The 27662-nt window shown below is 36.3% G+C and overlaps 1 protein-coding gene and 1 long non-coding RNA gene across 2 annotated transcripts in view; one reads left to right on the plus strand and one right to left on the minus strand.

Annotated features, from left to right (window-relative positions):
- LOC120532698 overlaps positions 1-12886 on the minus strand; it is a 40180-nt gene extending 27294 nt beyond the window's left edge. The window contains exon 1 of the long non-coding RNA XR_005634345.1: positions 12796-12886. This is a non-coding gene — a long non-coding RNA (uncharacterized LOC120532698). The remainder of the gene's footprint in view (positions 1-12795) is intronic.
- prr16 (proline rich 16) overlaps positions 10238-27662 on the plus strand; it is a 702720-nt gene continuing 685295 nt past the window's right edge. The window contains exon 1 of the mRNA XM_039758985.1: positions 10238-12077. Within this exon, the coding sequence (XP_039614919.1) occupies positions 11940-12077 (138 nt within the window). The 5' untranslated portion in view covers positions 10238-11939. The remainder of the gene's footprint in view (positions 12078-27662) is intronic.

The following is a 27662-nucleotide window of genomic DNA, read 5'->3' on the forward strand; positions in this document are numbered from 1 at the left end:
GAAATTCCAATGTACACAGTTCACACTCAGACATAAGGGCACTAAAGTCAACTTTTCATGTAAATATTGGCAGTAACAGGTCAAGTACCTTTGTGCATACTTTGCCTATTTATATTCCAACTTAATGTTACGGATATACAGTATATTTCTAATACCTTTTAGACTAAAAGGTAGGCATTCTTCATTATTTTAGAGAATATGAGATGTGATCAGACTCTACTTACTAGCATTATCTATCTACAGACACTAGAATAGCTTTAAGATTTTATTTTTCAAGGATGATTATTTTCACTGTTTGATTTCCTTTGGACATACTAAAATAAGGATTAAATACTTACAATGTCATTTGTTAACATGATTTTTTCTTCTAGTTCAATAAGAATCTAATTTGCAATAGTCATACTGTATTGCAAATTGTATATATTTTCACCTAGCTTTATATTAACAGTTGGGGGAGACTGCAAAGAGATGCACTTTTAACTCACTTCTGCTTGCTCAGGCAGCGACACCGTTAAGGTTCTGAAACTCAAACATGGGACCCCAACCCTCACAAAGAATGGAAAACAACCATCTTAGCCAGCTAAGCGAAAGGAAAACTATGTTAGCGCAAGTGACTAATTGGGCTTCTGACTGTGACGGTATCCCTTCTTACCTTGATTCATCTGATTCCATATACACGACGTTAAATATTAAAATATGATTGATTTAAATGTTTAAAAAAATTAACATAACATTGACAAACCTTTTCTTTCTCTATTTTGGAATCATGAGCAGCTGGAGCCTGTCGGGAAATATTGCAGGAAAAGGCCAGAAGAGGACACCACTCCATTGCATTTCCTCCACACTCACATTAGCAGTCACAGCGGGTCAATTTAGATTTGTCAGTTATTGTCACTTACACACCTTTGGAATTGTGGGAGTAAAAACAGAGTATCAAGTGGAAAACTCATGCAGGCAAAGGAAGAACATGCAAACTCTACATAGACTACATTTGCACACAGAACTATAGCCTAGTACTTTGGATTCATAAGGTAGTAGTGCTACTCACCGTGCTACAGTGCCACCCCTATTTAATAAAACATTTTTTTAATTGTGTAAAGTTACCCAGCAGCAAAACTTTTGCAGTTAAACAGCATTTTCTTTCCTGTCTCCTGCTAAAAATGCATTTTTTTTCAAAATGTTCACCATCTGATTTAGTGGATTCTCATAGACTTCACTGAGATTCTCAAGTGGTGGAAGAAAAAAATACAGAGAAGCTCAATATAAAGGAAAAAGCTATCATCTCCATTACCTAAATATAGTTGTCATTTATATATTTGCAGCAGATAAACAGACTATTAATAATAGAAAACAATTCTGTCTTCAGCAAAAGACTTAACTCAACATTTCTGAATCCCAAAGCCAAACATTTTCTCAAGGTTTAACATGCATGGTGTTTATTTTGATGACACCAAATCAACAGTGATAGACTTCCATCATTGTAGGAAATTGTGAAGTGCTTTTCATGTCACAGCAGGCCTCTCTAAATCACTAATATAGATCTGTAACCATGGAGAGCACATTTGTATTTCAATCCATATGACTATAAATCTTTAGTTTTAAAAGTGTTTTTTTTTTTCCTTAGGGAAAACCTAAAGTGTAATACATACGCAGCATATGTAACACTTTACAGTACAGTACATGACCAGGTGTTGTTTTTGGGATGGGAGCAGAAAATGTCCTCCACATGTCTGTATGAAAATGTTCAGACCACTAGGGATAGTATGTCCTGATCTGGTACTGTGTAACATAGGCAGAAACACCATGAGATTGAGAGATTGAAAGTCTTCATCCCTCTTTGCATGCATACACAGCTCTTGAAACTTATTCTCTGTCCAGTGATATTGGCTTGTTCACTTTTTTTACCTTCTACGTAGCACCAAGCATATTCATGTAGATCCAATCACTTTTTTCCAGACCCTGTTCTGTCTCTTCCTCCTGCCATCTGAGTGCTCACCCCACTTTTCTCCTGGCTTTAAATTCCATCCTGTTATCAATTTCAGAGTTAATAGTTACACTAGTTTTTTGGTTTTTTTTCCAGTGGCACCAGTCACTCTAGTATCCCCTTATATTCTTGTGATCTGAGCCTTCCATTGCTTTTCTGGGGCTGGTCTTCAGGGCAGCTCTCCACCTCTCTGTTCTATTAGAGAGACTGCAAAGTCTAATATATTTATTACAGGAAATATTGCATGTATGCAGTAACAGCTATCTTCTCCAAGTCTTCTGATTTTCTCCATAGCAGAACATACTCTGTGGCATCTGGAACTTTTAGTGCCTTTCCCATTATTATTTTATTTATTATTATTTATATATATTATATATATATTGTGAGCCGGAGGGCTGATCGCACCCCAAATAGATACAGACGCCCCTGGGAAAACCACAAACCCTGAAACACTGACTACCCTCACATTGCTCCATATCCTTGCACTATAACGCGTAATGCAAGCCTCGCACAGTACTCCGCCGATTTAAAGCCTTGCGCAGCGCCTGTCAGTTTTGGAATTGATTGTTTTCTTTTATCTCTCTCTGCTCCTAGCGGAACTGTCATCTCTGACTTGTCATGGAGCACGTTTAAGCTCATGTGTTTGCGGTGTTTGAATAAAAACACTTCTTGTTTCTACGACCTCCTGTGTCTCTGTGCAAATCTGTGACCCAAGCGTGACAATATATATAGGACTGTGTATTTCAACAATAATGTTTTAAAAATCCAAATAACTTTACAGATCTTCATTGTAAAGGGTTTAAACAATGTTTTCCGTGCATGTTCAATTAACCATAATCAATTAATTAACATGCACCTGTGGAATGGTCGTTAAGACCTTAACAGCTTACAGAAAGTAGGCATTTAAGGTCGCAGTTCTAAAAACGCAGGACGCTAAAGAGACTTGTCTACCGACTGTGAAAAACACCCAAAGAAAGATGCCCAGGGTCCCTGCTCATCTGTGTGAACGTGCATTAGGCATGCTGCAGGGAGGCATGAGGACTGCTGATGTGGCTAGGGCAATAAATTGCCATGTCCGCACTGTGAGACGCCTAAGACAGCACTACAGGGAGACAGGAAGGACAGCTGATCATCCTCGCAGTGGAAGAGCCCGGATCTCAATCCCATTGAGCACGTCTGGGACCTGTTGGATCGCAGGGTGAGGGCTAGGGCCATTCCCCCCAGAAATGTCCAGGAACTTGCAGGTGCCTTGGTGGAAGAATGGGGTAACATCTCACAGCAAGAACTGACAAATCTGGTCCAGTCCATGAGGAGGAGATGCACTGCAGTACTTCAAGCAGCTGGTGGCCACACCAGATACTGACTGGTACTTTTGATTTTGAGCCTCCCTTCATTCAGGGACACATTGTGAAACATTTTTAGTTTATGTCTTATGGTGTTGACTCTTTTACTGTTCATACAAATATTTACACATTAAGTTTACTGAAAGTAAAAACAGTTGAAAGTCAGAGGACGTTTCTTTTTTTGCTGAGTATATATATATATATATATATATATATATATATATATATATATATATATATATATATATATATATATATATATATATTATATGTGTTATGTGTGAATATAGAGTGTAGTTTCACAGAGTAGCTCCATCTCAATATGCCACTCAAGTCAAAAGATGACCTCCATCTCTGGGTTCTCCGTTTATATCAACCTACTCATGGAAGGGGAAGTGATTTTGATGCCCAGTGGGAATGGGGCTTAATGTCATCTCCAGGCGACAGCACAGAGAAAACAGAAGACTCAGTTAGGGGCAGCACTCCCTCCTACCCCAGCAGTGGTATTACTCCACTCCTCATAGCCCTCTCGTCATGAAACATGCATATGTAACTATATTACGTATATAAAAAAAGTCTATATTATGTATAAATATTAACGTCTTCATGTGGAAATGTGTGTGTCTGTCCAGCCCAGAGATGAGAGGTGGAGTATGGGCTTCACCTCTGAGGAAACAGAAAACTTGTTTAGCTGCTAATAAGACAAGCGAGGACAGCACGTCAGCAAAACTAAACATCAGAAGAAAGACAAAGTCGCTTAGCCACTAACATCAGCAGTCCCTTTTACTTTTCCTCCCACCACTAATGCACAAGCAATGCAAGCACATTGGCAAAACGAATCCTCCTAGGAGAGAGATGGCCAGAGTAGTTCTTTTCAAATACCTGACATCTCTACATTTCAATTTTTTTTCTGACAATTTCAATAGTTTCTAGGACCCCAGGCTTTTTGCAGCATGGGCTTACACAGCTAGTATATAAAAAACGTCTACGCATGGAAGTGTGTGTGTCTGTCTGTCCGGCCCAGAAGTGCAAGGTGGCCCTGAAGTGTCAGGCTACAGCTTGAAGCTCCTAGAGCTGGCAAGGTGGCCCCAAATTAACAAGTCAGAAGAATAAAGAAGTATGGGGATACATAGATAGACAATGGGGAGGTGAGCACGCCCACAAGACAAAACCGCCGACCCTACTTTTCAATTTTTTTCTGACAATAGTTTCTAGGAGCCTGGGCTTTTTACAGCACAGGATTACACAGCTAGTATATATATATATATATAAACACATGATTTAAAGTGGGCAGCACGGTGGTGCAGTGGTAGCGCTGTTGCCTCGTAGTTAGAAGACCTGGGTTTGCTTCCCGGGTCCTCCCTGCGTGGAGTTTGCATGTTCTCCCCATGTCTGCGTGGGTTTCCTCCGGGCGCTCCGGTTTCCTCCCACAGTCCAAAGACATGCAGGTTAGATACATTGGCGATTCTAAATTGGCCCTAGTGTCTGCTTGGTGTTTGTGTGTGTCCTGCGGTGGGTTGGCACCCTGCCCAGGATTGGTTCCTGCCTTGTGCCTTATGTTGGCTGGGATTGGCTCCAGCAGACCCCCGTGACCCTGTGTTCAGATTCAGTGGGTTGGAAAATGGATGGATGATTTAAAGTTATGGTAAACTTCATCTTTGATAAACAAAGCTCATGTTTTTTTTAAATACTTATACAGTATTGGTAGTAAAGCAACTCTCTCATTACATTTGATTTGAAATCATTTAAACCATAAAAAATGTTAAATATTCTAAATATCCATTCACCTTCATTGATGTGTGTATTCTATTTTTAAGCACTTTTGATTCAATCTACGTGAGGGTTTACTAAAGTGAAATTCAAATGCTCAATCAAAATGTCTTTTTTGTTGTTATATGCATGAGATGACTTCAAACAGTAATGACTGTTACTATACCTCCTTCACCTCTGATTTACATAGCTGACAAAGGAACTTGTTTCCTAGTAATGGGCAGTAAAATAGAGCAAATGTGAAAAACAGGATAAATAAGCTTTAATCTATAAATTTTCAAATAGCTAATAATTGAAATCAAACAGAGTGTTCCAATTCATTTCCTACATCCTAGATCATCTTATTGATCTGTAAGTTTATGAAGTTCAGCTACATATTTAATAAGTATGCCATTGTCCAGGATGTGCAATTGCTTGTTGTTTCTGCAGAGGATTTAACTTACCTCTTCCTCCTCCTCCTCCTCCTCTCTCTGTTTAGCTCATCTGTCTGATCTTAATTAGCTATACCTTTCCAATATCAGCAGCTTTTGGAGCTCATGCTTCTGACATCAGATGTGGGCAGAGTATAGCACGGCATGCTTGTGTAACCTAGAAACAGCTTTTAAAACTATAAATTGTATATGTACTTTATAGTAGATGAAAACTGGTTCTTATCTCTGTTTTAACAGGAAAAACATGCATGGTCAAGCACAACCTCATACAGCAGCATTCCTAAAACACATAAAATACTGCAGAGCTTTTTACACTATTATTAAAATATTTAGGTACATATTGTCTAAAAACAAAAAAATAAAGAGACAGGAGGGATGTTTCAGTAGCCAAGTAACATAACATACTCTTTTAGCATAGAAAACGAATACATGTCTTTGTAAAAGTCCTATAAAATATTACAAGAAGAGTTCTGCTCCATGTAGAGCATACAGAACATTTCATGTCTCACAGATACAAAATTTTCGGTGGCGTACACATTCTATCTATCTATCTATTGAGCTTGTTTGTGTATTTCCTTTTGTACATTGGTCATCCTTCCTGGCTAACTGGTGCCTCTGTGTAAATGAGCCTGGGTGTGCCCATGAGTGTATCCTGTAATAGATTCCTGTTCCATCCTAGACTGGTTACTGCAGTGTTCCTATTGCTGTCAGGATAAGCCTATCCTTACACTTTCACACTTTCAGGGTCACTTTGCTGAGTACTTCTCCCCCATCTGCATATTTACTTCTTTGGATACTCTAGTTTTTCTAAAGCAATGGCATTGCATTTGGTTAAATTAAAATTGACAAAACATGTGAAATGTTCACTATGTGTTAGGTAACTAGTAACTCTCAATTTGCCTGCTGTAATGTATTATGGGTATGTGCATGAACGTGCCTTTTAGTTAACTGGCACCCCATTTAAATTTGGTTCCTGCCTTGTAACCTATGCTGCTGAGACACTTTGAATTTAATGTGCTTTGTGGCAATCGATTCTTTGTGGGGGAGCTCATGAAACGTTGTTTAGTGCCATATGTAATTTTAAGGGAGACTGAAGAAAAAAATCTGTCATAAATGGAAAGTACTAGCTCAACTGTTACTCACACCCACTCATCAGTAAACAAAAAAAAATTACAGAGGCAACATTTCTACATGCTACTGTGATATACAGTAGATTAGACAGGCTCAGAAATGATTGAATGAATGAATGTTGATAATTATATTCATATAATACGCATTTTTAGATAGCCCAATAATAGGTGGGAAAAGCTTAACTGTTATGGGGGTATGTTATGGGTATGCCCTCCATATTTGATCAAATTTTGGCATTTTGAAAAGGATAAGAAATTTTCAGCGTATTCTTTTTTTGTCTTATTTTTTTCCCCAGGCAAAGGTTACCTCACAAAATGCAGAAAGGGAGTTCAAACAATGACCCTATGCAAATGACATACTAAAAACAAGATTATGTAAGGTTGGTTAATTTCTCATACAAAATATCTCTGGTTTTCATCAATTCTGGTAATCTGCAAATGTTATATATTTTACATAGTGGGAATTTTTTTTCAAGTCTAAAGTGCTTCAGATAAGCAAAATTGCATTTATTCAGGCTTATTATACATTAGCATTGAAGACTAAATTGCATCTTAGTGTCTCTTGTTGCTAAGAGGAAAAATCTTATTTTGATTTTTAGACAGCATCTGTAACTAAAGAGGTCTGAGGTATTTGCATTAGGGAAAGCCTGAAGGAAAATTATATGACATAGAGTTGTAGGTCTGTAATTTAAATATTTTATAATTACCAGCTGTGGATTTTCAACACTAGGCGTCATGTGCACTATTTTTCAGAACATACTGATGCGTTGTATAGAAAGCATTTCCTGTCCATATCTAACAATTACAGAAACTGACAACTGGTGTTTATCATAAATGGTGCTTTACTTAGTGGGTCTAAACCCAGACCTAATGCACTTTCATAGTTTGGAATACATTAATTGCTGGCTTTGACAATAGATTTTTGAATCACTGTATTTCCATGTCACCTTATATTTAAACAATGTCTATAATTAAGAAAAATATTAGATTGTTGCTTTATGCAATGTTTTTCTGTGTGCTGCACCTTAATTACTTTGAACTAATTTAAGCCCCACTAGTTCTAACTTCATCCCACAATGACTGACACATTCTAAAGAATGGTGACATTATGATCATTTTTATTTCAGTATCTTTATATGGGGTAGATCATTAGCATAGTGGTGAGTGCCTGGTTTTTGCATGGGCAAACAGGTTCTTTATGTTTTAGCCTTTGACAATTGCCTAACACTTCCACAGAGCACAGACCTCAAAGCAGCTGACAAAAAAATTAAAATACTCAAATATCACAGTGAAAAATAGCATAGCTTAATTTTAACATTTTAAACAAACACCTGTTAAGGTGTAAGTAAGTCAGGCATCATCAGAACAATAGTCACTAGTACAACAAGGTCGTGACTGCATTTTTTATCTGGTTTTCAAAAATTAGTCCAATAAATGATGCAGTTGACATAATCTTCCCTTCTAATTAATCGTCTCCTTTTTTTAAGTAGAGCATTCTGGCAAGTATTCTTTTATTATTATTTCAAAAAAATCTATATATCATAAATTCATAGTGCATGCTGAAATACTTTTATTTGTGTATTGTGGTTGAACTAGGCAATGCAGGGTCTCTGCCAGCCCGGTCATCCCAATTTAATTCAGTCACAAAAATGTAATGAAAAAGGGATGCTATGCAAGACATTACAAGCAAACCATCTCTGTCTCTGAAGTGACAGGGAGCTCTTTTCTATGGTACGGTCTACTCACAACTGACCGCCTCCTTCCAGCATTGGCTGACTTTATAGCTGGGAGCCTTGAAGGGGTGGAGTCAATTGTCCTCACTGGCTGTGTTCTCAGTGTTGTGGAGGAAGGAAAAGTGCAAAGGTTAGCTCCAGTGTCCCCTCTTGAACCAGTGTGGTATTACATTCTTCAAATAAGCCCAAAGGGTGACCAACAGATGCACCCATGCATGACAATGTATAAATGCAAACAAAAGGTATGTGTGCAAATGTAGCTGGTCCTTGTCCTGCTATTGTGCCAGAGACATGGCTCTTCTCTGTGTTGTATTCAAATGAAAATTAAATGACCATACCAGTTGAAACCCTTTATAGCTGAAGACTCCAATATGTCTGAATAAGATGACAATAAAAATACAATTAAAAGAAGTCAGCTTCTTCTTACTCTTAACACCTCTCTTTAGTCAAACCTGCTGTGACTCACTGCATTAATTTATCAAACTGCAATATATTAAATTGCTATATATATTAATATCACATACAGATAACAGTGCACAAAAACATTGTTATATGCATAATAATAAATTTTAAAATTTTAAAAATACAAGAGCCCATCTGAATAAGATAACAGCAAAAATATAGTTTAAAAGCTTGGCAAAGCTTGTAGGTAAACAGGAAATGATTTATACAAGGTTTTCATAAAGTTACATAGACTGGAATTTGAGAGGCCCACAACTGTGCTACATGTGGGCAACAGGAATGACAATATATATTATAAATGCAATGGGACACACTGTCCTACGGGAGGCAACATCTGTAAAGCATTTAGGGGTTTATAATGGCACATTTTCATCATCTATCCATCCATCCATCCATTATCCAACCGACTACATCCTAACTACAGTGTCATGGGGTCTGCCCGATCCAATCCCAGCCAACACAGGGCGCAAGGCAGGAAACAGGCAGGCTTATCTACTAGCTAATAAAATGAGTTTGATGAATTGAATGATCTCCTCTCATTTGTCAAATTTCTTATGTTCCATATTCTGAAAACCCAAAAACATTTGGAGCACATGCTCTATCCTAAGACTGTTCAAGGAGCACTTCATCTATCTATCTATCTATCTATCTATCTATCTATCTATCTATCTATCTATCTATCTATCACCTTTTATAGTTATATATATATATATATATATATATATATATATATATATATATATATATATATATATATATATATATATATATATATATGTCTATGTGAGAAAGAAAGCATGAGACTTGGTCCCAATCCTGTATATTCTTCTTCCTATTTTTTCAGCTTCTCCCGTTAGGGATCGCCAGAGCAGATATCTTTTTCTGTATCTTCCTGCCCGCCACATTTTGCTCTGTCACACCCACCACCTGCATGTCTTCTCTCACCACATCCACAATCTTCCTCTTAGACATTCCTCTTTTCCTCTTGCTTGGCAGCTCCCCCCATTAGCATCCTTCTCCCAACATACCCTTCCATCTCTGCTCTGCACAAATTCCAAATCAACACAACCAACACACACCCCGCTCTGGCTTTATCTTCAAACCGTCCAATCCTGTATGTTACTTTTGAATATTTATTTATTTATTTATTTATTTTTATATTTCACTTTGGGTACACGTTAAACTATTATTTTGTCATTTAACAAAATATAAATCCTAAGACATGATAAGCTAAATTGTGATATTTTTCACTTTCTGTATACTTATATTTTATGTAGGCAGAGAATTTTAGATTATGCAGAGAAATTCCACCACAAGCAATCATTTCAATGTTTATTTTTTATGCCCAAGCACAGCCCGACTTCTTTAAATATTTCTCCATAACGGATTACCTAACCCATTTCTACATAAAAAAAATGATATTGAACGACTGCCAGTGTAATATATGTACAGGTTTCAGCAGTGAATACTGCAAACGAACTGATGATGTCTCACTTCATAAACTTCCAGCGAAGCACCTCTAGATCACCTTAAACGATAACTTCCACCATCTGTTTTAAAGTTAGGAGTCGTTAAAGTTGAGTTATTAGGAGTTGCTGAGACTTAAACTATCGCGTCTCTTAAACATTCATGCCAGGAAATGGATTCGACTATTACAAGTAGCAGAAAACAAAAAAATGTTCACTGATGACGGGTAATCAGCAAAAAAGCTCGGTTTAATGGTAGTTGAAAATCTGTAGACGGATTTAGGTGGTCATTACTATGCATGTATCTACATCAGTTTTTCAAACTCACATTTAGATTGTAGTATCGCGGGTAGTTTTTTTCCAGCTCGTGTAACGTAATTTCAGTGAGCGTATGTTATTTTTTATTAAAGCGTTTTGTTTGTGTAACTCCGTATGCACGGTGACTTGACACCCAGACGCCCTCTATTCAGCACCTTGAGTTTGATTAACTGATCATTATTTGCGTCGGGAACATAAATGCCTGGGTATTGATCAATGAAATGACACACTGACTCACGCACACACCCATCCACCCACACATACACACGCGCGCGCACCTTGGAGTGAAACGGAGGCAATGTGCCACTTCAAAGGCTACCGACAAGTCATTTATGCACGTACGCGTGGACTGCACAGCCTCAGTTCTAAACTACACATTTTATTGAAGCATAAAACGGAGACCATTCATGCTCTACATTGAAGTCAAGAGCCCACTAATAAAGCCAAAAGGATGCCTGGACATATTCGTGCTGTGTCTTTGGATCGTGCAGTATTTAAAGTAGCCACTAGATGATCTCTTGCATCTACCATTGTATACCGGGAGTGTGTTGCAGAAGCATTTCAATATTGGATGCCCACAATAAGTAAGAGCTGCGAGGAATTTCACAAAAAATATGCCAGTTATGTCACTTTCTCAAGCACGCAGAAGAACTCAATACCTGGCCGTTTAGCCGCCTTCAGGTTTGCTCGTAATGGTGCGGTACCCTAATAACGTGTGGGAAATTTGCGCTCCTATTTTTCTCCAGGGCAGAAGACGCACGCACTTCTTTCATATTACCAGCTTATTCTTTAAAGACTTCTTGGTGGATATTTCGGCAAGAAACTGATCGGATATACCCTGGCTCTCGAAAAGCTCCATAGGAGGACTGGTTCATACTTTGCCATCATCATCAAAAAGAAGGCTTAGTGGGAAAGATGAAAAAAGGCGCATCTCTTTTGCTTAAATGTAATGAGGATGCAGAACAGATTTCGACCGGACTTTTATAAAGGTCGCATTTGCTGTGTTCAAAGAACGTGGATATATTGTATCTAACGACAAGTATGCGACCGCCTGTTAGAATGTATTGCTCTCGGTGTGCTGCTGTGTGCGTTTTAGTTGTGCTTCTCTAATTGTGCTATGCGCACCCGCGCAGGCGTGCTGGGGGGGATTCTGCAGCTCTGGCTCTGCTCACATCGGATTAATAATAAAGAAGAAAGTGTGGAATATGCACCATGAACATGCGGGATAACTACTTTTGTGACCGGAGTAAAGGGATATATACGTGCCCCTGAAAATCATCCCAACCTGTAGACAAGTACAGTATGTCTGGGAAAGCCAAAGGGGAGCCGTCTGAGGGTGCAGCCTCGAAAGCCAAGGTAAAACAACAGATCAAGACGATTGTTGAGGATCTGGAACTTGTCCTGGGGGATCTGAAGGATGTCGCCAAGGAATTGAAAGAGGTGAGTGGTCTGGGGTTCCTTCAAACGAGAGAACTTTGCTGCCAGTTTAGGAACTTTTTGGGCCGTTTTACATTTCGTGCATTATTTACAATTCACGGTGCTGTTGTTTTTGCTCAAGAAAAAAAAAAAAGAAAACGCGCAGTTTATACAATCCAGTGCATTGGCGCACTGCCAAAAATATCAGCCTTCAAAAAAAAGAGAATTGTAATCGACTGGTTGTCAGTCCACTGGTTTACCTAATAATTTGTTATGACTAGCCGCCGCTAACTTTGAGATTTATTAATATTACATTTCATGTTGTGATTGATGGCAATGGCGAAGCATAGCAATTCTTGTTTTTTTAAGAGTAAAATCGTGCTTTCAGTACTTAACCGTTTCGATTGCAGGCTCTGTCTTTTTTGCAAGTAAAACATAGTATGTCTCTGACTATGCTTGTATTTCTTAACTTGTTGATTTAGAATTGTTTTCTTGTCATTGAACAGGAATAAATGTGCGATTAGTTCAGTAAAACAATAGCAATAATCAGAAAATATTACTTAGTAAACTTCTTGCCTGTGTAATGCAGTGTTGTCCTCTCTCTCATCCCTCTTGTTTTGGAGCCGCATATCTTATCCGCCAGTAATTTGCACGCACGCGCATATTTATATGGTGATATAGATAACGGTACACTTCACCCCGATCGCCAAATATTGTAACTTTTCAGATCTATGCCTCTTACTTAATTTTCCGATCGCTGGTTCCACTTCCACTCCATCTCCTCCACTTCTTACAATGCAAGTTAAACAGCAGTCCCCGCAGCTATTTTTTATAATGTCCCCTCTCCAGTGATGTCTCTCTGTATACCGCAACACTTCCAGTGCACATTCGTGAGTCATGATGCTTTGTTTTTTGAAATGCTATTGCATACATCCGAGAAATACCTGCCTGTTTGCATTAACTCAAAAAAAATGCTATTTAGAGGCAGAATTCTGAGGTAATAGGCTTTGACAGAAGCCACAGCTATCACATACAATTTATGACATAAAATGTTAAATAGTGTGGCTTGTTATAAATAGTTTTGCCATATTGTCAAAGTTTAAGTCTGCTGTGCACGCAAGTCTCCGTAGTGGTTTTTGGTTGCAATACTGACACCTTCCTTTAGTGGGCGACTTGAGCCCCACCCACATTAGCCTAACCCTTTAGGTTCATAACCTTTCTATTTCTTTCATTCTACCACCTAGAAGGAATAACTGTAGTTGAACGTAACTATCAGTTTGTTTAGTTAAAAATGTGAAGTTGCAAAAACAATGATGCATCTTAAGGGATTCGTAAACAATGCCATACAATTATACTGTATAAAAGATCTTGGTGCATCAGTGTTTCATCTGTTGTAAGAAGACTGCATTTTCAGGTTTGCAGAATGATTCAACAAATAAAAAGAGACGTTTAGGAAATTGTTATAAGAAATATTACTACTGCACAGCAACAAGAAAACAGAGCTCCTTATTTCATCATATGAAAAAGCTGTTATTGTAGTGAATTATAAAGCATGTAAGGAAATTTGTTTTATCCCAGACTAATAATGAATGTTATGTGATAGTTGGGCATAGAAAATTGGTTGAATTCTTTTATTCGGAAAGAATCAAGTAAACTACCACAAGCACTGGGCTGTTTTTTTTTTTTTTTTACTAGGTAGCTTGGAAATGTATGCTTTTAAAAATCCCATATTTTAGTGTACCGCAATGTTTAGTGAATGTTTATTTTTATAAGGTTTCAAAGAAATTACATCCCACACATGAGGCATTGCCATGCTGTCAACGCTGATTCTGGCAGCCTCTGAGTAAGTTCTTATTCTATTACTCTGCATAAAACCCTTCTGACTAGAACAGTGAATTCATGTTAGACATGTGTGTGCCTTTCTTGTGATGTTCACAGAGATGTGCTTTTTTGCAAAGAAGCTAAAAATAGAATAAATGCCTTTAGAGAATTTTTAAAAATTATTTTCCTTAAGTGAGCAGCTTATTGGACCATGCCATGTTTGAAGTATATATCTTTGTTTTATGGTCATTTGTATTATGTATGTGTATTGTGGCAGACATGTCAATTGAATGCTGAATTGAAATTGATTGCATATTGTATTTAATTTATTAACAGCATTTATTAGTAATATGTGCAGGATACGACTGATCAATCAGAATGGGGAACTGTTATTTGTACTAAGATATATTCATGACATTGTGTTTAAGGACTCTTGCAGCAATGATGGCTGGTCGCAAGAGTTTTAATCTCATACAGCACAGTATGATCAGTGATGAGGCAGGCAGTGGTGCTGATTCATTGGTATGAAATGAGAATATATCACATCCATGATGTCATCTCTCCAAGGGAAACTGGCAGGAATGCACTTTTGTTAAGGGTTAGGTTAATTTTTTAGTAATACATTTATTCAAATAACTAATGAATGTGCCAGAAGGATCCTATAGTAAAACTCAGGCAGGAATCAAAATACAGAGGTAACACAAATAATTTAATTAATAAAATGCAAATCACAAAATGTTAGTGTATATATAAAAGTGTTTGGGGATTAGCATAATTTTTTGGTTATTTATGTGTAATGGATTACATACAGGAACCAATTTTTAACACAATTAGGCATTTTGGCAATATTTGTATATTTTTTTGCATTTAGATCGTGCTGTTCATAGGCATGCATGTCTAGGGCACAAAACAGTTTTGTTCTTACACAGTGGCCAAAGGAGAAGTAACAGGGGCAGACTCATGAGTCGTCTGAGTTGCTTTGTGTATATGTACAGTATATTACATTTTTTTCATTAACTGAGTTATCTCAGTAGATAATTGCTGTAACATCTTCAAGGGTCAATATTTGAAAAGGAAAGGTGTTTTTGCAGATCTGCATATTTGGTATATCCATTCATTATCCAACCCGCTACATCCCAACCACAGGGTCAAGGGGGTCTTCTGGAGCCAATCCCAGCCAACACAGGGTGCAAGGCAGGAAACAAACCCTGGGCAGGGCGCCAACCCACCGCAGGGCGCGCACACACACACCAAGCACAGACTAGGGACAATTTAGAATTGTCAATGCATCTAACCTGCATGTCTTTGGACTGTGGGAGGAAACCGGAGTACCCGGAGGAAACCCACGCACACATGGGGAGGACCCGGGAAGCGAGGAAGCAGCGCTACCCAGTGCGCCACCATGCCACCCATATTTGGTATATCTTCTGTATAATAACTGTGTTTGCAATTACAAACCAAAAAGTAAAATATTGAATGTTCTGTATGTGACATCATATTTATGTTGTTACTTTGGGGTATTTTTCTGTGACTCTAACACAAAAATTTAATTGCTACTGATATAGAAATCTATGCCATTGCTTATTTAATTTAATATTACCCTCATACATTACAAGTGTGTTCATTGTAGGGCACATGTTAATACGTGAAACCACCGTCATAACTGGGTTCACTTTGGAAAATTATAAGCTTAACTATTTCCCTGACTACCTGTACACTACAAAATAATGATCTTTGATATGAATCTGAAGTAGTTATGATGGCAACGGTTTTAGCTTACAGACTCACAGCTCTGGGAGATCAAATCTGATTTTGGGCTGGTCATCATCTGTCTCGAGTTCGAGTTTGAATGTTCTCCCTGTTTTTGTATGGGATTGTCCTAGGAGTACTCATAATGTCCTCCCACAGCCCAAAGATATACTTGTTATTATGATTCTCATCTTAAAATTAGCCCTGTGTGAGTGAGCAAGGGTTTGTGCATGAGTGGGCCTTGAGATGAACTAGCATCTTGTCAAGACTTGGTTCATACTTTGCATGCTCCCTGAACAGTCGGCAGCAGCATATTTTTCATCTATTTGGCTATACAAACTAGCACTCAAAAGTTCATGTTTGTTTGTCAGAAATGTACAGTACTTTTAAATTGATTTAAAAAATAAAGACAAGATATTAACATTGCTGCTAATGGCTATCACTACTAGAAATGACTGGTTTTTAATGTATTATTCACAAATGACTGCAAAAGGCCCATTTTCAGCAGCCATTTTTAGTGGCCTATTAGTAAACTTCCTTAGCTTATTCTAAATTAGTCATGTTTGTAATTGCATTAGCGCCACTGACACTTGCTATTCTGTTAAATAAAGCAATAAATTGTTTTTTCTTTGGTTGCATAATACTGGCATTCCTAAAATTCATTTCTGAATTCAGAAATGTAGAAAACAAAACAGCTATCTCAAGTAACATGACAGCCTATTGTTTTGTTGTGTTTTTTTTTGTTTTTTTTTTTTTGCAAAGTGAAGGTTATTCCATGTGACAGATTGCCAAGAAACTGAATATTTCATACAAATGTGTCTGTTATTGTCTTGAGAGAAGACAGCCAACTGGATCTAACCAGAACAGAAAAGAGGGGGAGACCCAAATGCACAACTCTATAGATGGATGAGTACATCAGAATCTGTAGTTGGAGAAACAAATATCTAATAGTTCTCAGTTGACTTCTTCATTAAATACGCACCAAATAACAGTGTCATCTGTAACAGAGAAAAGATGACTCCAGGATTTTGTCCATAATACCATACAATGTCTGTATTCTTTTTCCCATTTTAACCTTTTCTTTTTATTTGCCAGTTTTTAGATATGGCTTTATTCTTTGAAACTCTGCCTTTTAAGCTAGTATCCTGAAATTGTTTTGATATATAATAGTGACAGCTTTCAGCAATGGCCAGTGATAACATTGTAGGTTCAGTGACAGATTATAGATAGCAAAGAATATTGTAAGAACCCAGGGTTGAGTGAGATGGAGGAATGGATTTAGCACTTTACGTAATGTGGTGGTATTTAGCTGTGAAAAGCAGTATTGGTTTGATCCTCGACTCTTCTTCCATATCACATACTGTATGTCTCCCGTAGCATCATTAAACCCCTTCTGCTTCATTCCAGTGCCTGCTTACAGTATACATGATGCCAGCCCTACCTCTGTCCTCTCACCCAGGGCTAGGGGCAACACATATTGCCATACTTTCCCTTAGCTCTCTGGTCAGACTGAAGAAAAGGAACCACATCTAAGACTCCCCGGCTGCCATACACTCAAGTTAAAGGGCTTTCATTCAGTGCTGTGTCTACACACACCAATCCCTGGAATCCAAACTCCCTCACATCACTTACAAATCTGCTTTTATGACCAGATTCCCGAGGTAACATCAGCAAATTAATTCATAGTGTTGGAGATATGTTTGGCTCCACAGGTGAACAAGAAGTACATGCTGAGGTCTCCAAAATCTAGTCACAGATGGTGCAGATGGTGGTACTAAGTTTAAGAATTTATTGTTCAGTTTTTAAGATACAAGACACTGACAGAACTGTTTTTATTATTCATTAGTACTATTATGGTATAAAGCGCAAAAGATATGATATCATCTGTGAACTGGTTTTGATTATGTTCAAAATTAAATTGATCCAGACTGTTGATCTAGAGTGTTTGAAATGTTCCGTTAAGTGTTTCTCTGCATCAGCACTCTTTCACAAATGGAGTTAATACACTGGTCTACAATACAGTAATTCATACAATCCATTTGTTAAGTGCGGCATGGTGATGAACCCGAAAGATGGTTGTGAGGGTAAAATTGACCAGGAGAAGAAGTCAAAGAATTATACAAAAAAGGAGTAGGAAGAGACACACAAAGATCAGAACCAGGAGGACATAAAAAAACAAATGTAAGTGAGTCAAAAAGGAAAGAAAGGTAAAAAGTGTGGTCTAGGACAATACAGATGTCCATAACGTGAAATTAACTAACACTAATATTTTTTCTTTCTAACTGATGCTAAGGCTTTATTTGAGATTTTGATTGGACAATGCCTGATAGAGTTAGATGACATAACGTTACAAAGAAAGGACTGATGACAGCAGATCTACACTGTGGTGAATAATGCTATAGCATCTTAAAAATAGGTCATCAAAATAACTCCCATAATGACGTTGCTTAAAAAAAAATAACCCTAATATAAATCTAATAGCCTTAAAGAAAAAGAGAGATAAGTAAAATTAAAGTGAAACTGAAAAGTACATATCACAAAACCGTAGAAAAAAAATACAAATTCTCAAAGGAACATACAGTTTGTTTTCTTAGGAACAAGGATGATTGTTGTCCTTTTTAAGAACATGGGGACCATAGATTCTCTCATCAAAATATTAAAGAAATCAGCTAACTGATCATTACAGACTTTTAAAACATGCCTTTAAATTCCATCTGGACCAGATGCCTCATAGACATTAATTTTTTAAGGCCTTCTTCAGTCATGTATCTTGCAAATCTATAGGTTATTGAATGACGGGCTGCTTGGTATTGTAATGAAAGCAGCATTGAAGCTGTTAAATTCATTGGGGAGAGATGATATGGATGAGATTTGATTAGGTTTTATTTCATAATCTGTTATAAACAGTTCTTAGGTTTGCATGAATCATCACTACAGCAGTCTCTAGTTTATCCACATACTAATGTTTAGTCTCTTTAATTGCTTTTCTGATCTTGTACCTGCATGTCTTGCATGCTTCCATATGGTTTTCTTCAAATGCATCCAGATCTGGTGAGGTCTCAAAGCATGTTCCACTTTATACAATAAAAGCAGTCCTAAAGTTTCACCTCTGCCTTTTTAGTTTCTGTTTTTCCTAATAAGCAGGCAGCAGTAGTACTGAAAGGTGATCTGACTGTCCAAGGTGAAGACACAGTAGTGGGAGATATACCTTTTTTATCAGGGTAAAGTGATGTTCCAGTGTATTAGCACCATCACGAGGCGATAACATTCTGGTGATAAATTTGCTTTTTTGAAGTCCCAGTAACAATAAAGTATTTCTCAAGATGTAAACATTAGTATTCAATAATAATAATAATGTACAGACTGTTCAACACATAGTCGATGTTGGACTGTGGAGGAAATATTATTGGTGACCAGAAAAATTCTGGAAAACTACCCTAAAAGATAAATCTGATAGCAGTTGGTCATTAAATACTCTAGGCTCAGATTACAGCTTTTAGAGACAATTTTAACATTTGTGCATCATACTTTATTTATCGCTAAAACACACTCTTCTTTTATGTGACAATTCAGTCCAATCCATGCAAAAGACAATGTATTGTGCCATCAGGTGTTTCCTAGCTCTCTTTTTTATATTCGTTCTTGGTTGAGTTATGATGATTGTGTTGGGTTTTTATAACTGATGTACAGTATATATGAATAATTCATATCATAATATGCACGAACAATCTCTCTGTGACACGCTAACACTGAGTACTTTCAGCCAACAAATTATTTAGCAGAGGTGTGCCAAGAAACACTACTGGGGCCCTTTATACCAACAGTTATCAATTGAAAGCAAGGGAAAAAAGTTTAAACGAGTTCTCTTTGCATCATGTTTCTGTAAAACTAGATACCAACCATTTCAAAACATCTAATGTTGCCTGGAACATTTTCTTCTGGTATTCAGTACCTAATGTTTATCACTATGCATTGTTCTACTTGTAAGGTTATGATGCATGAAATGTTGATGAGGTCCAACTGCTTGAATTAATGATTCTATTCTCTTCTAGAAAACATAGTGAAATCAGTCATTCCCAGGAAAAAATACAGAGATTCATTTTAGTCACATTTATTTCATTTTGTAAATAAAGTGTATGCAAATATTTGTGCATTTCCTTCACTTCTTTTAGCACATCTGATCAAATCCTGCCAATGTGGGACACATCCTTTTGATTTCCTTGTTGAATATGACAGTAATAATGGTCTTTCTTGTACTTTCTTTAGTATATGTGTGTTGTTGCAGTATTATAAGAATGGTATGTGCTGTATGTGGCACCATTTTATGTTCTACTGCTTTCAGTTTTTGGAACCCACTAGTGTAAGTCACTTTATAAAGCCTACAGTTCAAATGAACAAGAAAACAAAATATAGAATACCACAAGTAAGATATAAAAATCAAAACATAGTAGTAATTTGAGAAATGCACTTTAGATATGGTCATCATTTTTTATGCAGTTACCATAAAAAGAACTGGTAGTATATGCAGTTTGATATCTCTTCAAAAACCTCAAGTGGGTTCCATGCAAAATAATTAGATACATTCAGTATGCCAATTAATATAAGACTCAGTTTGCAAAGCTTAAGTTTACACTTTGCATGATACACACATTTGCATTCTGAAATTGTTGATTTAATATTATAAAATAAGAATAATGAAAAAAAGAATATCTAGTAGTGATGGGAATCACCGGGATCCCAGGATACAATATTATTCCATTACCTGGTGCCCTAATCTGATACTATTGTGATTTTCCTTTTTGTTTTAAAGTGCATTAAGTTATGTCAGCAACTACAGAAAACCTTCTCTCTTTCTCTCTCAGTTTTTAAAAGTGAAAATGGATTCCAAGAATTGCAGCATTGTTAACAGTATGACCAGAAATGTCAAGTTACAGTACATATTCAAAAAACAGGTACATAATCTGACCATTGCAGTGGGTGAATACTTGTAAACTGTATAGTTTATAGTAGAAAGGTCAGCCAATAATTGAGATTAGCGTGTGTCATATTTAAAATAGTATTTAAACATATGTAAATAGATTTTTAAATTCTAGGAGCTAGTGCTGGGCGAAATGGAAAAATCATATATCACGATATGGATTATTTTATATCACAATAACGATATATATCACGATATACCACCCACAATAAAGTACGTTTTCAGTTATTCTCTGAAAAGTTTGACAAAAATATCATTGCATACTTTTTTTTGCAACTTTATTTTGAAGTGACATTTAACTGAACTGTCACAAATGAGAAAAATACATTTTAGTTTAGCAATATAAATGTATCAACTGACAACAGATGTGGTGGACGTAAAGCTACAGTAGCCTTCACATTTTTTTTATCCACATCATAGTTATTTAAATAGTATTATCAAAATAAGCTTTATTTAAAAAAAAAAATTAAAGTGCACAACCATTTCAAGTCTCTGAGCAGAAAAGCACTCAATTATAAAAAATAAACACAAAACATTTTTCAACCTTGTAGTTCAAAGTTTGCAAATCAAAATAAAGTATCAAAAGTAAATATCAGAGTTGAACATAACACTGTTTAAGGCATTAGCCATGAATAAAATTGCAAACATAAAAGGCTACTTTGTAAAAGTAGAAAAAATGTCTCTGTCAAATTTTTATTCTTGATTATCACTTATATAAAGGGTAGAGTATGCATTGCATAGCGACAAGACATTATCATACATTTGTCATAGCCTATTTAATGCAATATTTTCTTTAGTAATTGATAAAATTAGGTTAGAAACGATAGAAACGATAGAAGAGAAATAGGACGATAGACACTTTTCTATCGTCCCCACGATATATATCGTCATATCGCCCAGCACCACTTGGAGCTGTACACACATATCTGTATGTTGCCATGAGGTAAATGTAGACCATTAACTTGCTAGTTTATTCAATAAGTTATTCAACTTTTAAACATAAACAAAGCTTGTTGAAGACTGTGCAGTTCCTTGCTAATTAATCTTGAGGAAAAAAAACTTCAGATACTTTGCATTTGTTTATTTTGTTTGGCTCATGGAGCTTTGTTACAGTTCAGGCAGAGCTGAACTATGACAAATTAGGAGGAATTTGCAAAAACTGCAGGCAAACCTAAAAAGTGGTTTGAACTGAGGTTGCATTTCGACTTTGTGTTTGAATACATTAGTCTGTTAATTTTAAATTCAGTACCAAATCAGCATTCTAGTGCTCCTTTTAGCTGAAGTTGGATAGGCTGTCATTCTCTAGCATAGTACTTAATTTTAATGCAACATTGTCTACATATTCAATATTTGACATTAAGCTCTTTTTTAACTGCAGCATTGTATAAACCAAAATGAACTCAAAAGCTTGACTTAAACATAAACTTAAACACAAGACTTTCACTGGATAGAGCATTTGCAGAAGCACAAATGTTTGTGATATACCATGCTTTTGTGAGGAGATAGATTTTGTTATCCAAGTTGTAAAGAAATTAAAAAAACTTTTTATTTCATCAGACTTTTCCATTCTGCTAACAGTACCAGTGCTACATAGATTGTCATATCAATACAAGGTGCAAAAAAAAAGCAAAACTTCACAAAAAGAATTCAAGCAAATATCCTTAGTGTAGCAATAATATATCACTATGAAAAATACTGCAATGCTCTAGTGAATCAATTTTATCTCCACCTCTATTAATTAATGTGAAATGCAAAAAGAATACCAAATGACTTTATAAAAATATTCTTATCTTTTTTAAATGTAAGTTTTTCATGAACGTTTTTGGAAGGTTGAAACAAATATCTATCATTGTTCACTACAAAAATGCATTGCAACTACAATCCCATGACAACCAAATGTCTTCTAGAAAGAAATCCTGACAAAATCCAAACAATACTAATTTGATACTGTTATGAGCAAGATTTGACCAACAAAATACACGTACTTTTTTAATCTACTAAATCATTTTAAAAATAAAAGAAAATTAACATTATTTGGTAAATTTGGTCCTAATTTCTGCACAAGATCAGTTAATTCTCATTCAGAATGCATAATTTATAAGAATCAATGATTTTATTCAGAGAATGCAGCATTAGTAAGTAAGTAAGTAAGGCATGCTATAGGAACCATCCCCAAAACTAATTTGAGGACATTCGCATGTCCTTTAAATGGATATTTAATTAGGCTTTTTGTCTGCTATTTATTTTTAAAGGTTAGAAGGATCTCAATCTCAATCTTCTTTTTCGTGCAGGACTTGCCTTGTTTTACATTCAGTAGTTAGAATCTCTCTTATGCTAAATTTCACTCTGCCTGTCTTGACCTGATCACTATTCATAGCTTGTAGTGGCCAGTCAAGTAAAAGTCAAACCCATGTGAAGAGCTTTTTAGATATGCGTGATCTCCTGTTTCTGTGCCTCAAGCACATTCTATAGATGCTGAGGATGAGGTGACTGCTGTAGGGCTCAACAGAATACAAAAAAGGATTAAATGCACGTAGTAGTGAAAATGTACCTTCTTTTACTATTGATAAAAAAAAGAAAAACTATAAATAGAAATATGTTGCAAATTGGCAGGGTTTAGGGGACTGGCATGGTAAAAATAGTTCATTTCACTTTTCAATGTAAACCCTTTCTACACCAATAACTATACTGTCAATCTTAAATATTACCTGTAAAGCTGACCTTGGTATTTCCATGAGTCATTTACTTTACATAACGTAATGAAAAAAAAAATCTTAAGACAAACTGAATAATGAAAAAAGTCATTTAGAAGTTTGTATTAATATAGCCACGCATATCCATTCTAAATTATAGTGTACCTTCCTACATGTTGATATAAGTGTAGTGTAATTTTCTTTTTATGTATAATGTAATTACACAGGATATTGTTTTGATGTATGTAATGTATAGTTTTAGTTGCCAGATAGCTAAATGCAGATTTTTCATTGTTATTATTTACTCAATGTATGCTTGCAGCATTTGCATCTTTATTTGCCTATGCTATAAATAAACTATAGCAATAACCTGTTGTGTTTGGTTTATTACAGAGAACTTGTTTCAGCGTATAATATGATGATTCGGTGTTTAATCTAAATCTCAGTGTGTTACTCTATTTAAAAAAATAAAGCCACAGGAATAGACCACGATTACAATTGCAGAGTACAGGCTCTTCTTCTTTCTAGTCTTCTTTATGAAATAGTCACAGCAAGGTTTCTTTTATTGTGACATGAGATGCATAGGTTACTGTCTAAAGGCGTAAATCATTCATAATACAGCTTTACCTGTTTTTTCTAAGTCTGTCATTTCAATGAGAAAGATTGTTTTATAAGTAGACTCTGAGGCTAGGGATCTGCACTGACAATCGGAAGATTGCCGGTTCGAATCCCATAAATGCCAATAGGGACTCTGCTCTGTTGTGCCCTTGAGAAAGGCCCTTAACCTGAGCACTTTGAGTAGTGAGAAAAAGTGTTATATACTGTAAATGCAAACAATTATTACTGCACAAAGTAAAGATAAACACATCCAGTGACTTCACATTTAATATTAAATGTAGTAAGATTCATGATTTGTTTTAGTAAGTAACTGACAATTTCAACTATGGTTTTTAAGGCTTTAAATTCAGCAGCCTCTGATTTTTTAAAATCCAGTTTCTTTTAAGTTGTTTTGCACTTGCCTTACTAATTACTAGACTTACCTCAGTCTTTGCCTTCAGTGCCAATATACTGATGCTCCTCTCTTGGATCATCATTAATGATCTAACTGTTTGCATAAGGACTTAATTAATTAAAATCAATTATTGTTATTCCAATATTATTCTTGATTGAACTATTTTTAAACTAAAAATTAGGGTTTAGCATAGTAGTAGAATAATATAATAATGGGTTTTCTTCATTAAATTAATTATTTTAAATCTTGTATTTGTCAGAAGTAACTATATGTGACATATTAGTATACAGTATCTTCTGTGCTTCAAAAATGGTCAGATCCTTTAAATTTAATCATACATACATTGTTCCAAAGGTCTCTTCATTGACTAACTTAATAATTAAGATATAATGTTTACCTTCGCTGCAGGCTGCAAACAGAGGAGCCAGTCCTGGATGCCATTCCCTTAGATGATACAAATTAAATGCATGCACACACATGCAATCTGTACATTGACTGTAGATGAAAGCTGGACTCCCTGACAAAACGCACAGAATAACCTTGCAGACTCCTCTCAGAAGACAAACGTAGCTCAGAACAGAGTCAGAGACCCATGAGCTATGACGCAGCAGAACACATTGTGTACTACTAGAGGTTTGTTTAATTATCAAATCATTCTTCAAAGTAGTATTAAGAAGTTATTGTTCTTTTATTTAACCCCATCCATTGTGTTTGACCATGTAAATGTTCTCAAGAAATTATTTGTGGAAACTGGTCTTCTTTGCCAGTTCATAAGCCAAACCATGAAATGATTCTTTCTGACACTTAAGAAATTTATAAACTTCCTAATCTACTGTTACCTCTTTGCTTTTTGTGTCATTGGTAATTACCTGATTTTGAAAACAAAAAACACTTTTTTTTGGTTACTCGGTCAAACTGGATCTGATTAAATTATTTTGTTTATTCTCTTTAATTTAAAGAAAGTGAGTCCACATTCTATTTTTGCTTGTCTGATTATTGCCACTAAAGCTGGAGCCTATCAGAGCAGAATCAGGTGCAAATAAAAAAAAACTATTGTTTTTTTCGAAAATACACTCGTCTGGTTGAAGGGCACAGTAAGTGAGAGTGTATCATGGCAATATCACTTACCAAAAAAGTAAAATTTTCACAATTGGTTTTCTACCTTGAGAAGTATCTTTGTGTGAGAGGAATTCTTAGTTTTCAGTCTGGTTTATGACTTTTCATTTTTTCTTTAAAAAACACCTGGGTCTGATGAAAACATTGCAATGTCTTGTAATATTGTACTTTAAATTCAATATCTAGAAGCTTCTTGACATTCTAGTTGCTTCTAGACATTCTAGACAAACATCTAGAATCTAATTTCAAAGATAATTTGTTTAGTTACATAAATGTACACACTTTCTTGCATTGCAGTATGTGAATATTGACATACGAAGTGTGATCAAAAGGTGAATGTTTAAATAAAAAAAAACCTTTAAAATAAAAAAAAAATTACAGTAAAACACAAATTGCCATTAATCCCCCTCAAAGTACTCCCCCTTGCTTCAAATGCACTTATCCCATCGTTCGTGCCATTTTCTGAAGCAGTTTTGCAAGTCCTATTTCGTGACTGTCTTTAGTAGGGCTGTCATGGCTGCTTTGATGTTCTGTGCATCAGTCGAGATCCAACATCAAGGTGATGATGGTTGTGTTTTTTGACTTTGATGGAACTGTGCCAGCTGAGTTTGTACCCAGGAACACTACAGTGAACTCTGAATATTATAAGGGCTTATTGGAGCATTTAAGGAGCGATGGGCATAGAAAATGACCTGAGAATTGGGCAAATGGTTTCATCCTCCATCATGATAATGCTGCATGTAACACATCGCTTCTGGTACAGCAAATGCTGTGAAATTCACCATATTTTTTGATCATACCTTGTACACTGTAGGAGGTTTTATCTTTTAATGTTTGTTACTTTTTTTTCCTCATATCCACTGGCGTCACCATATTAGGTTCTTTGGGTTATGGTCTCATTTCGCATTTCCCTTTTTGTTTCTACACAACACAGGTAATCTGCAGTAAAATCTATTTTACAAATGACATGTTGTATATTTTCTAAATGTATACATGTGGAAATGCAACTTTATGTATATTAATGCATTTCTACTGCAGGAAAATGCATACAGCAGGTGGAAACTTACTCGCCATTCCCTAGCAACCATGTTTTTCTGGAATGTACCCAATTTTAACTGCGTCTCTGATTAAAATTGGCAAAATGGGCATTGTACTACCAGAACACTAGAAAATATGTCTTATATGTCTTATAACTCCATAATATGTGTGCATGTGGCAGGATTTTGCTCCAGTTAACTTTTTTATTAGAAAGGTTTTTGGCTTTTTGTGTGCATTTATCAGTTTATTACTCCGATTATATATACTGTATATTGTTGTTGTTAGGTTGGTACTTGTAGTACGTGGTTGGGCCGCTAAGGCGATCTACAAGTTACACTCCTCACAAGTCAGTCTGCCAAGTGCCATCAGTCTGGAAGGTTGTGCTTGTGTTCAGTGAATTGTATAAAAGTAGTTTTGTGCAAGCGTTGTTTTTTTACAATGGGCGATTATCGTGAGCAACGTGCGGCAGTGAAATTTTTTCTTCTTAAAAAAAGTGTTGCAGAAACTATTGTTACTGAAACGGTATGACAACCCTGAACCACCCACTCTAGACACCGGATTTAGCTCCGTGTGATTTCTTTTTGTTCCCTCGGATGAAAAAAGACTTGAAAGGAAGACGTTTTGTTGACATCGAAGAGGTAAAACAAGAAACAACCAGAGCATAAATGGGCATTACTTCAGACGAATTTGAAAAATGTTTCGAACAACGAAACAAATGGTTAGATAAGTGTATTTCTGACCAATGGAGAGTACTTTGAAGGAGACTAATTGTAGTTTTTACACAAGTCACTTAAGTAGCAGAGGGGGTTGTTAATCAGTTTCAGCTGCTGTGGTGTTAATGAAATTAACAACAGATGCACTAGAGGGGCAACAATGAGATGACCCCCAAAACAGGAATGGTTTAACAGGTGGAGGCCACTGACATTTTTCCCTCCTCATCTTTTCTGACTGTTTCTTCAATAGTTTTGCATTTGGCTACAGTCAGTGTCACTAATGGTAGCATGAGGCGATACCTGGTCCCTACAGAGGTTGCACAGGTAGTCCAACTTCTCCAGGATGGCACATCAATACGTGTCATTGCCAGAAGGTTTGCTGTGTCTCCCTGCACAGTCTCAAGGGCATGGAGGAGATTCTAGGAGACAAGCAGTTACTCTAGGAGAGCTGGAGAGGGCCATAGAAGGTCTATAACCCATCAGCAGGAC

Source organism: Polypterus senegalus, chromosome 7 (genome assembly GCF_016835505.1).
Source record: "Polypterus senegalus isolate Bchr_013 chromosome 7, ASM1683550v1, whole genome shotgun sequence".
NCBI classification, from domain to species: Eukaryota; Metazoa; Chordata; class Cladistia; order Polypteriformes; family Polypteridae; genus Polypterus; species Polypterus senegalus.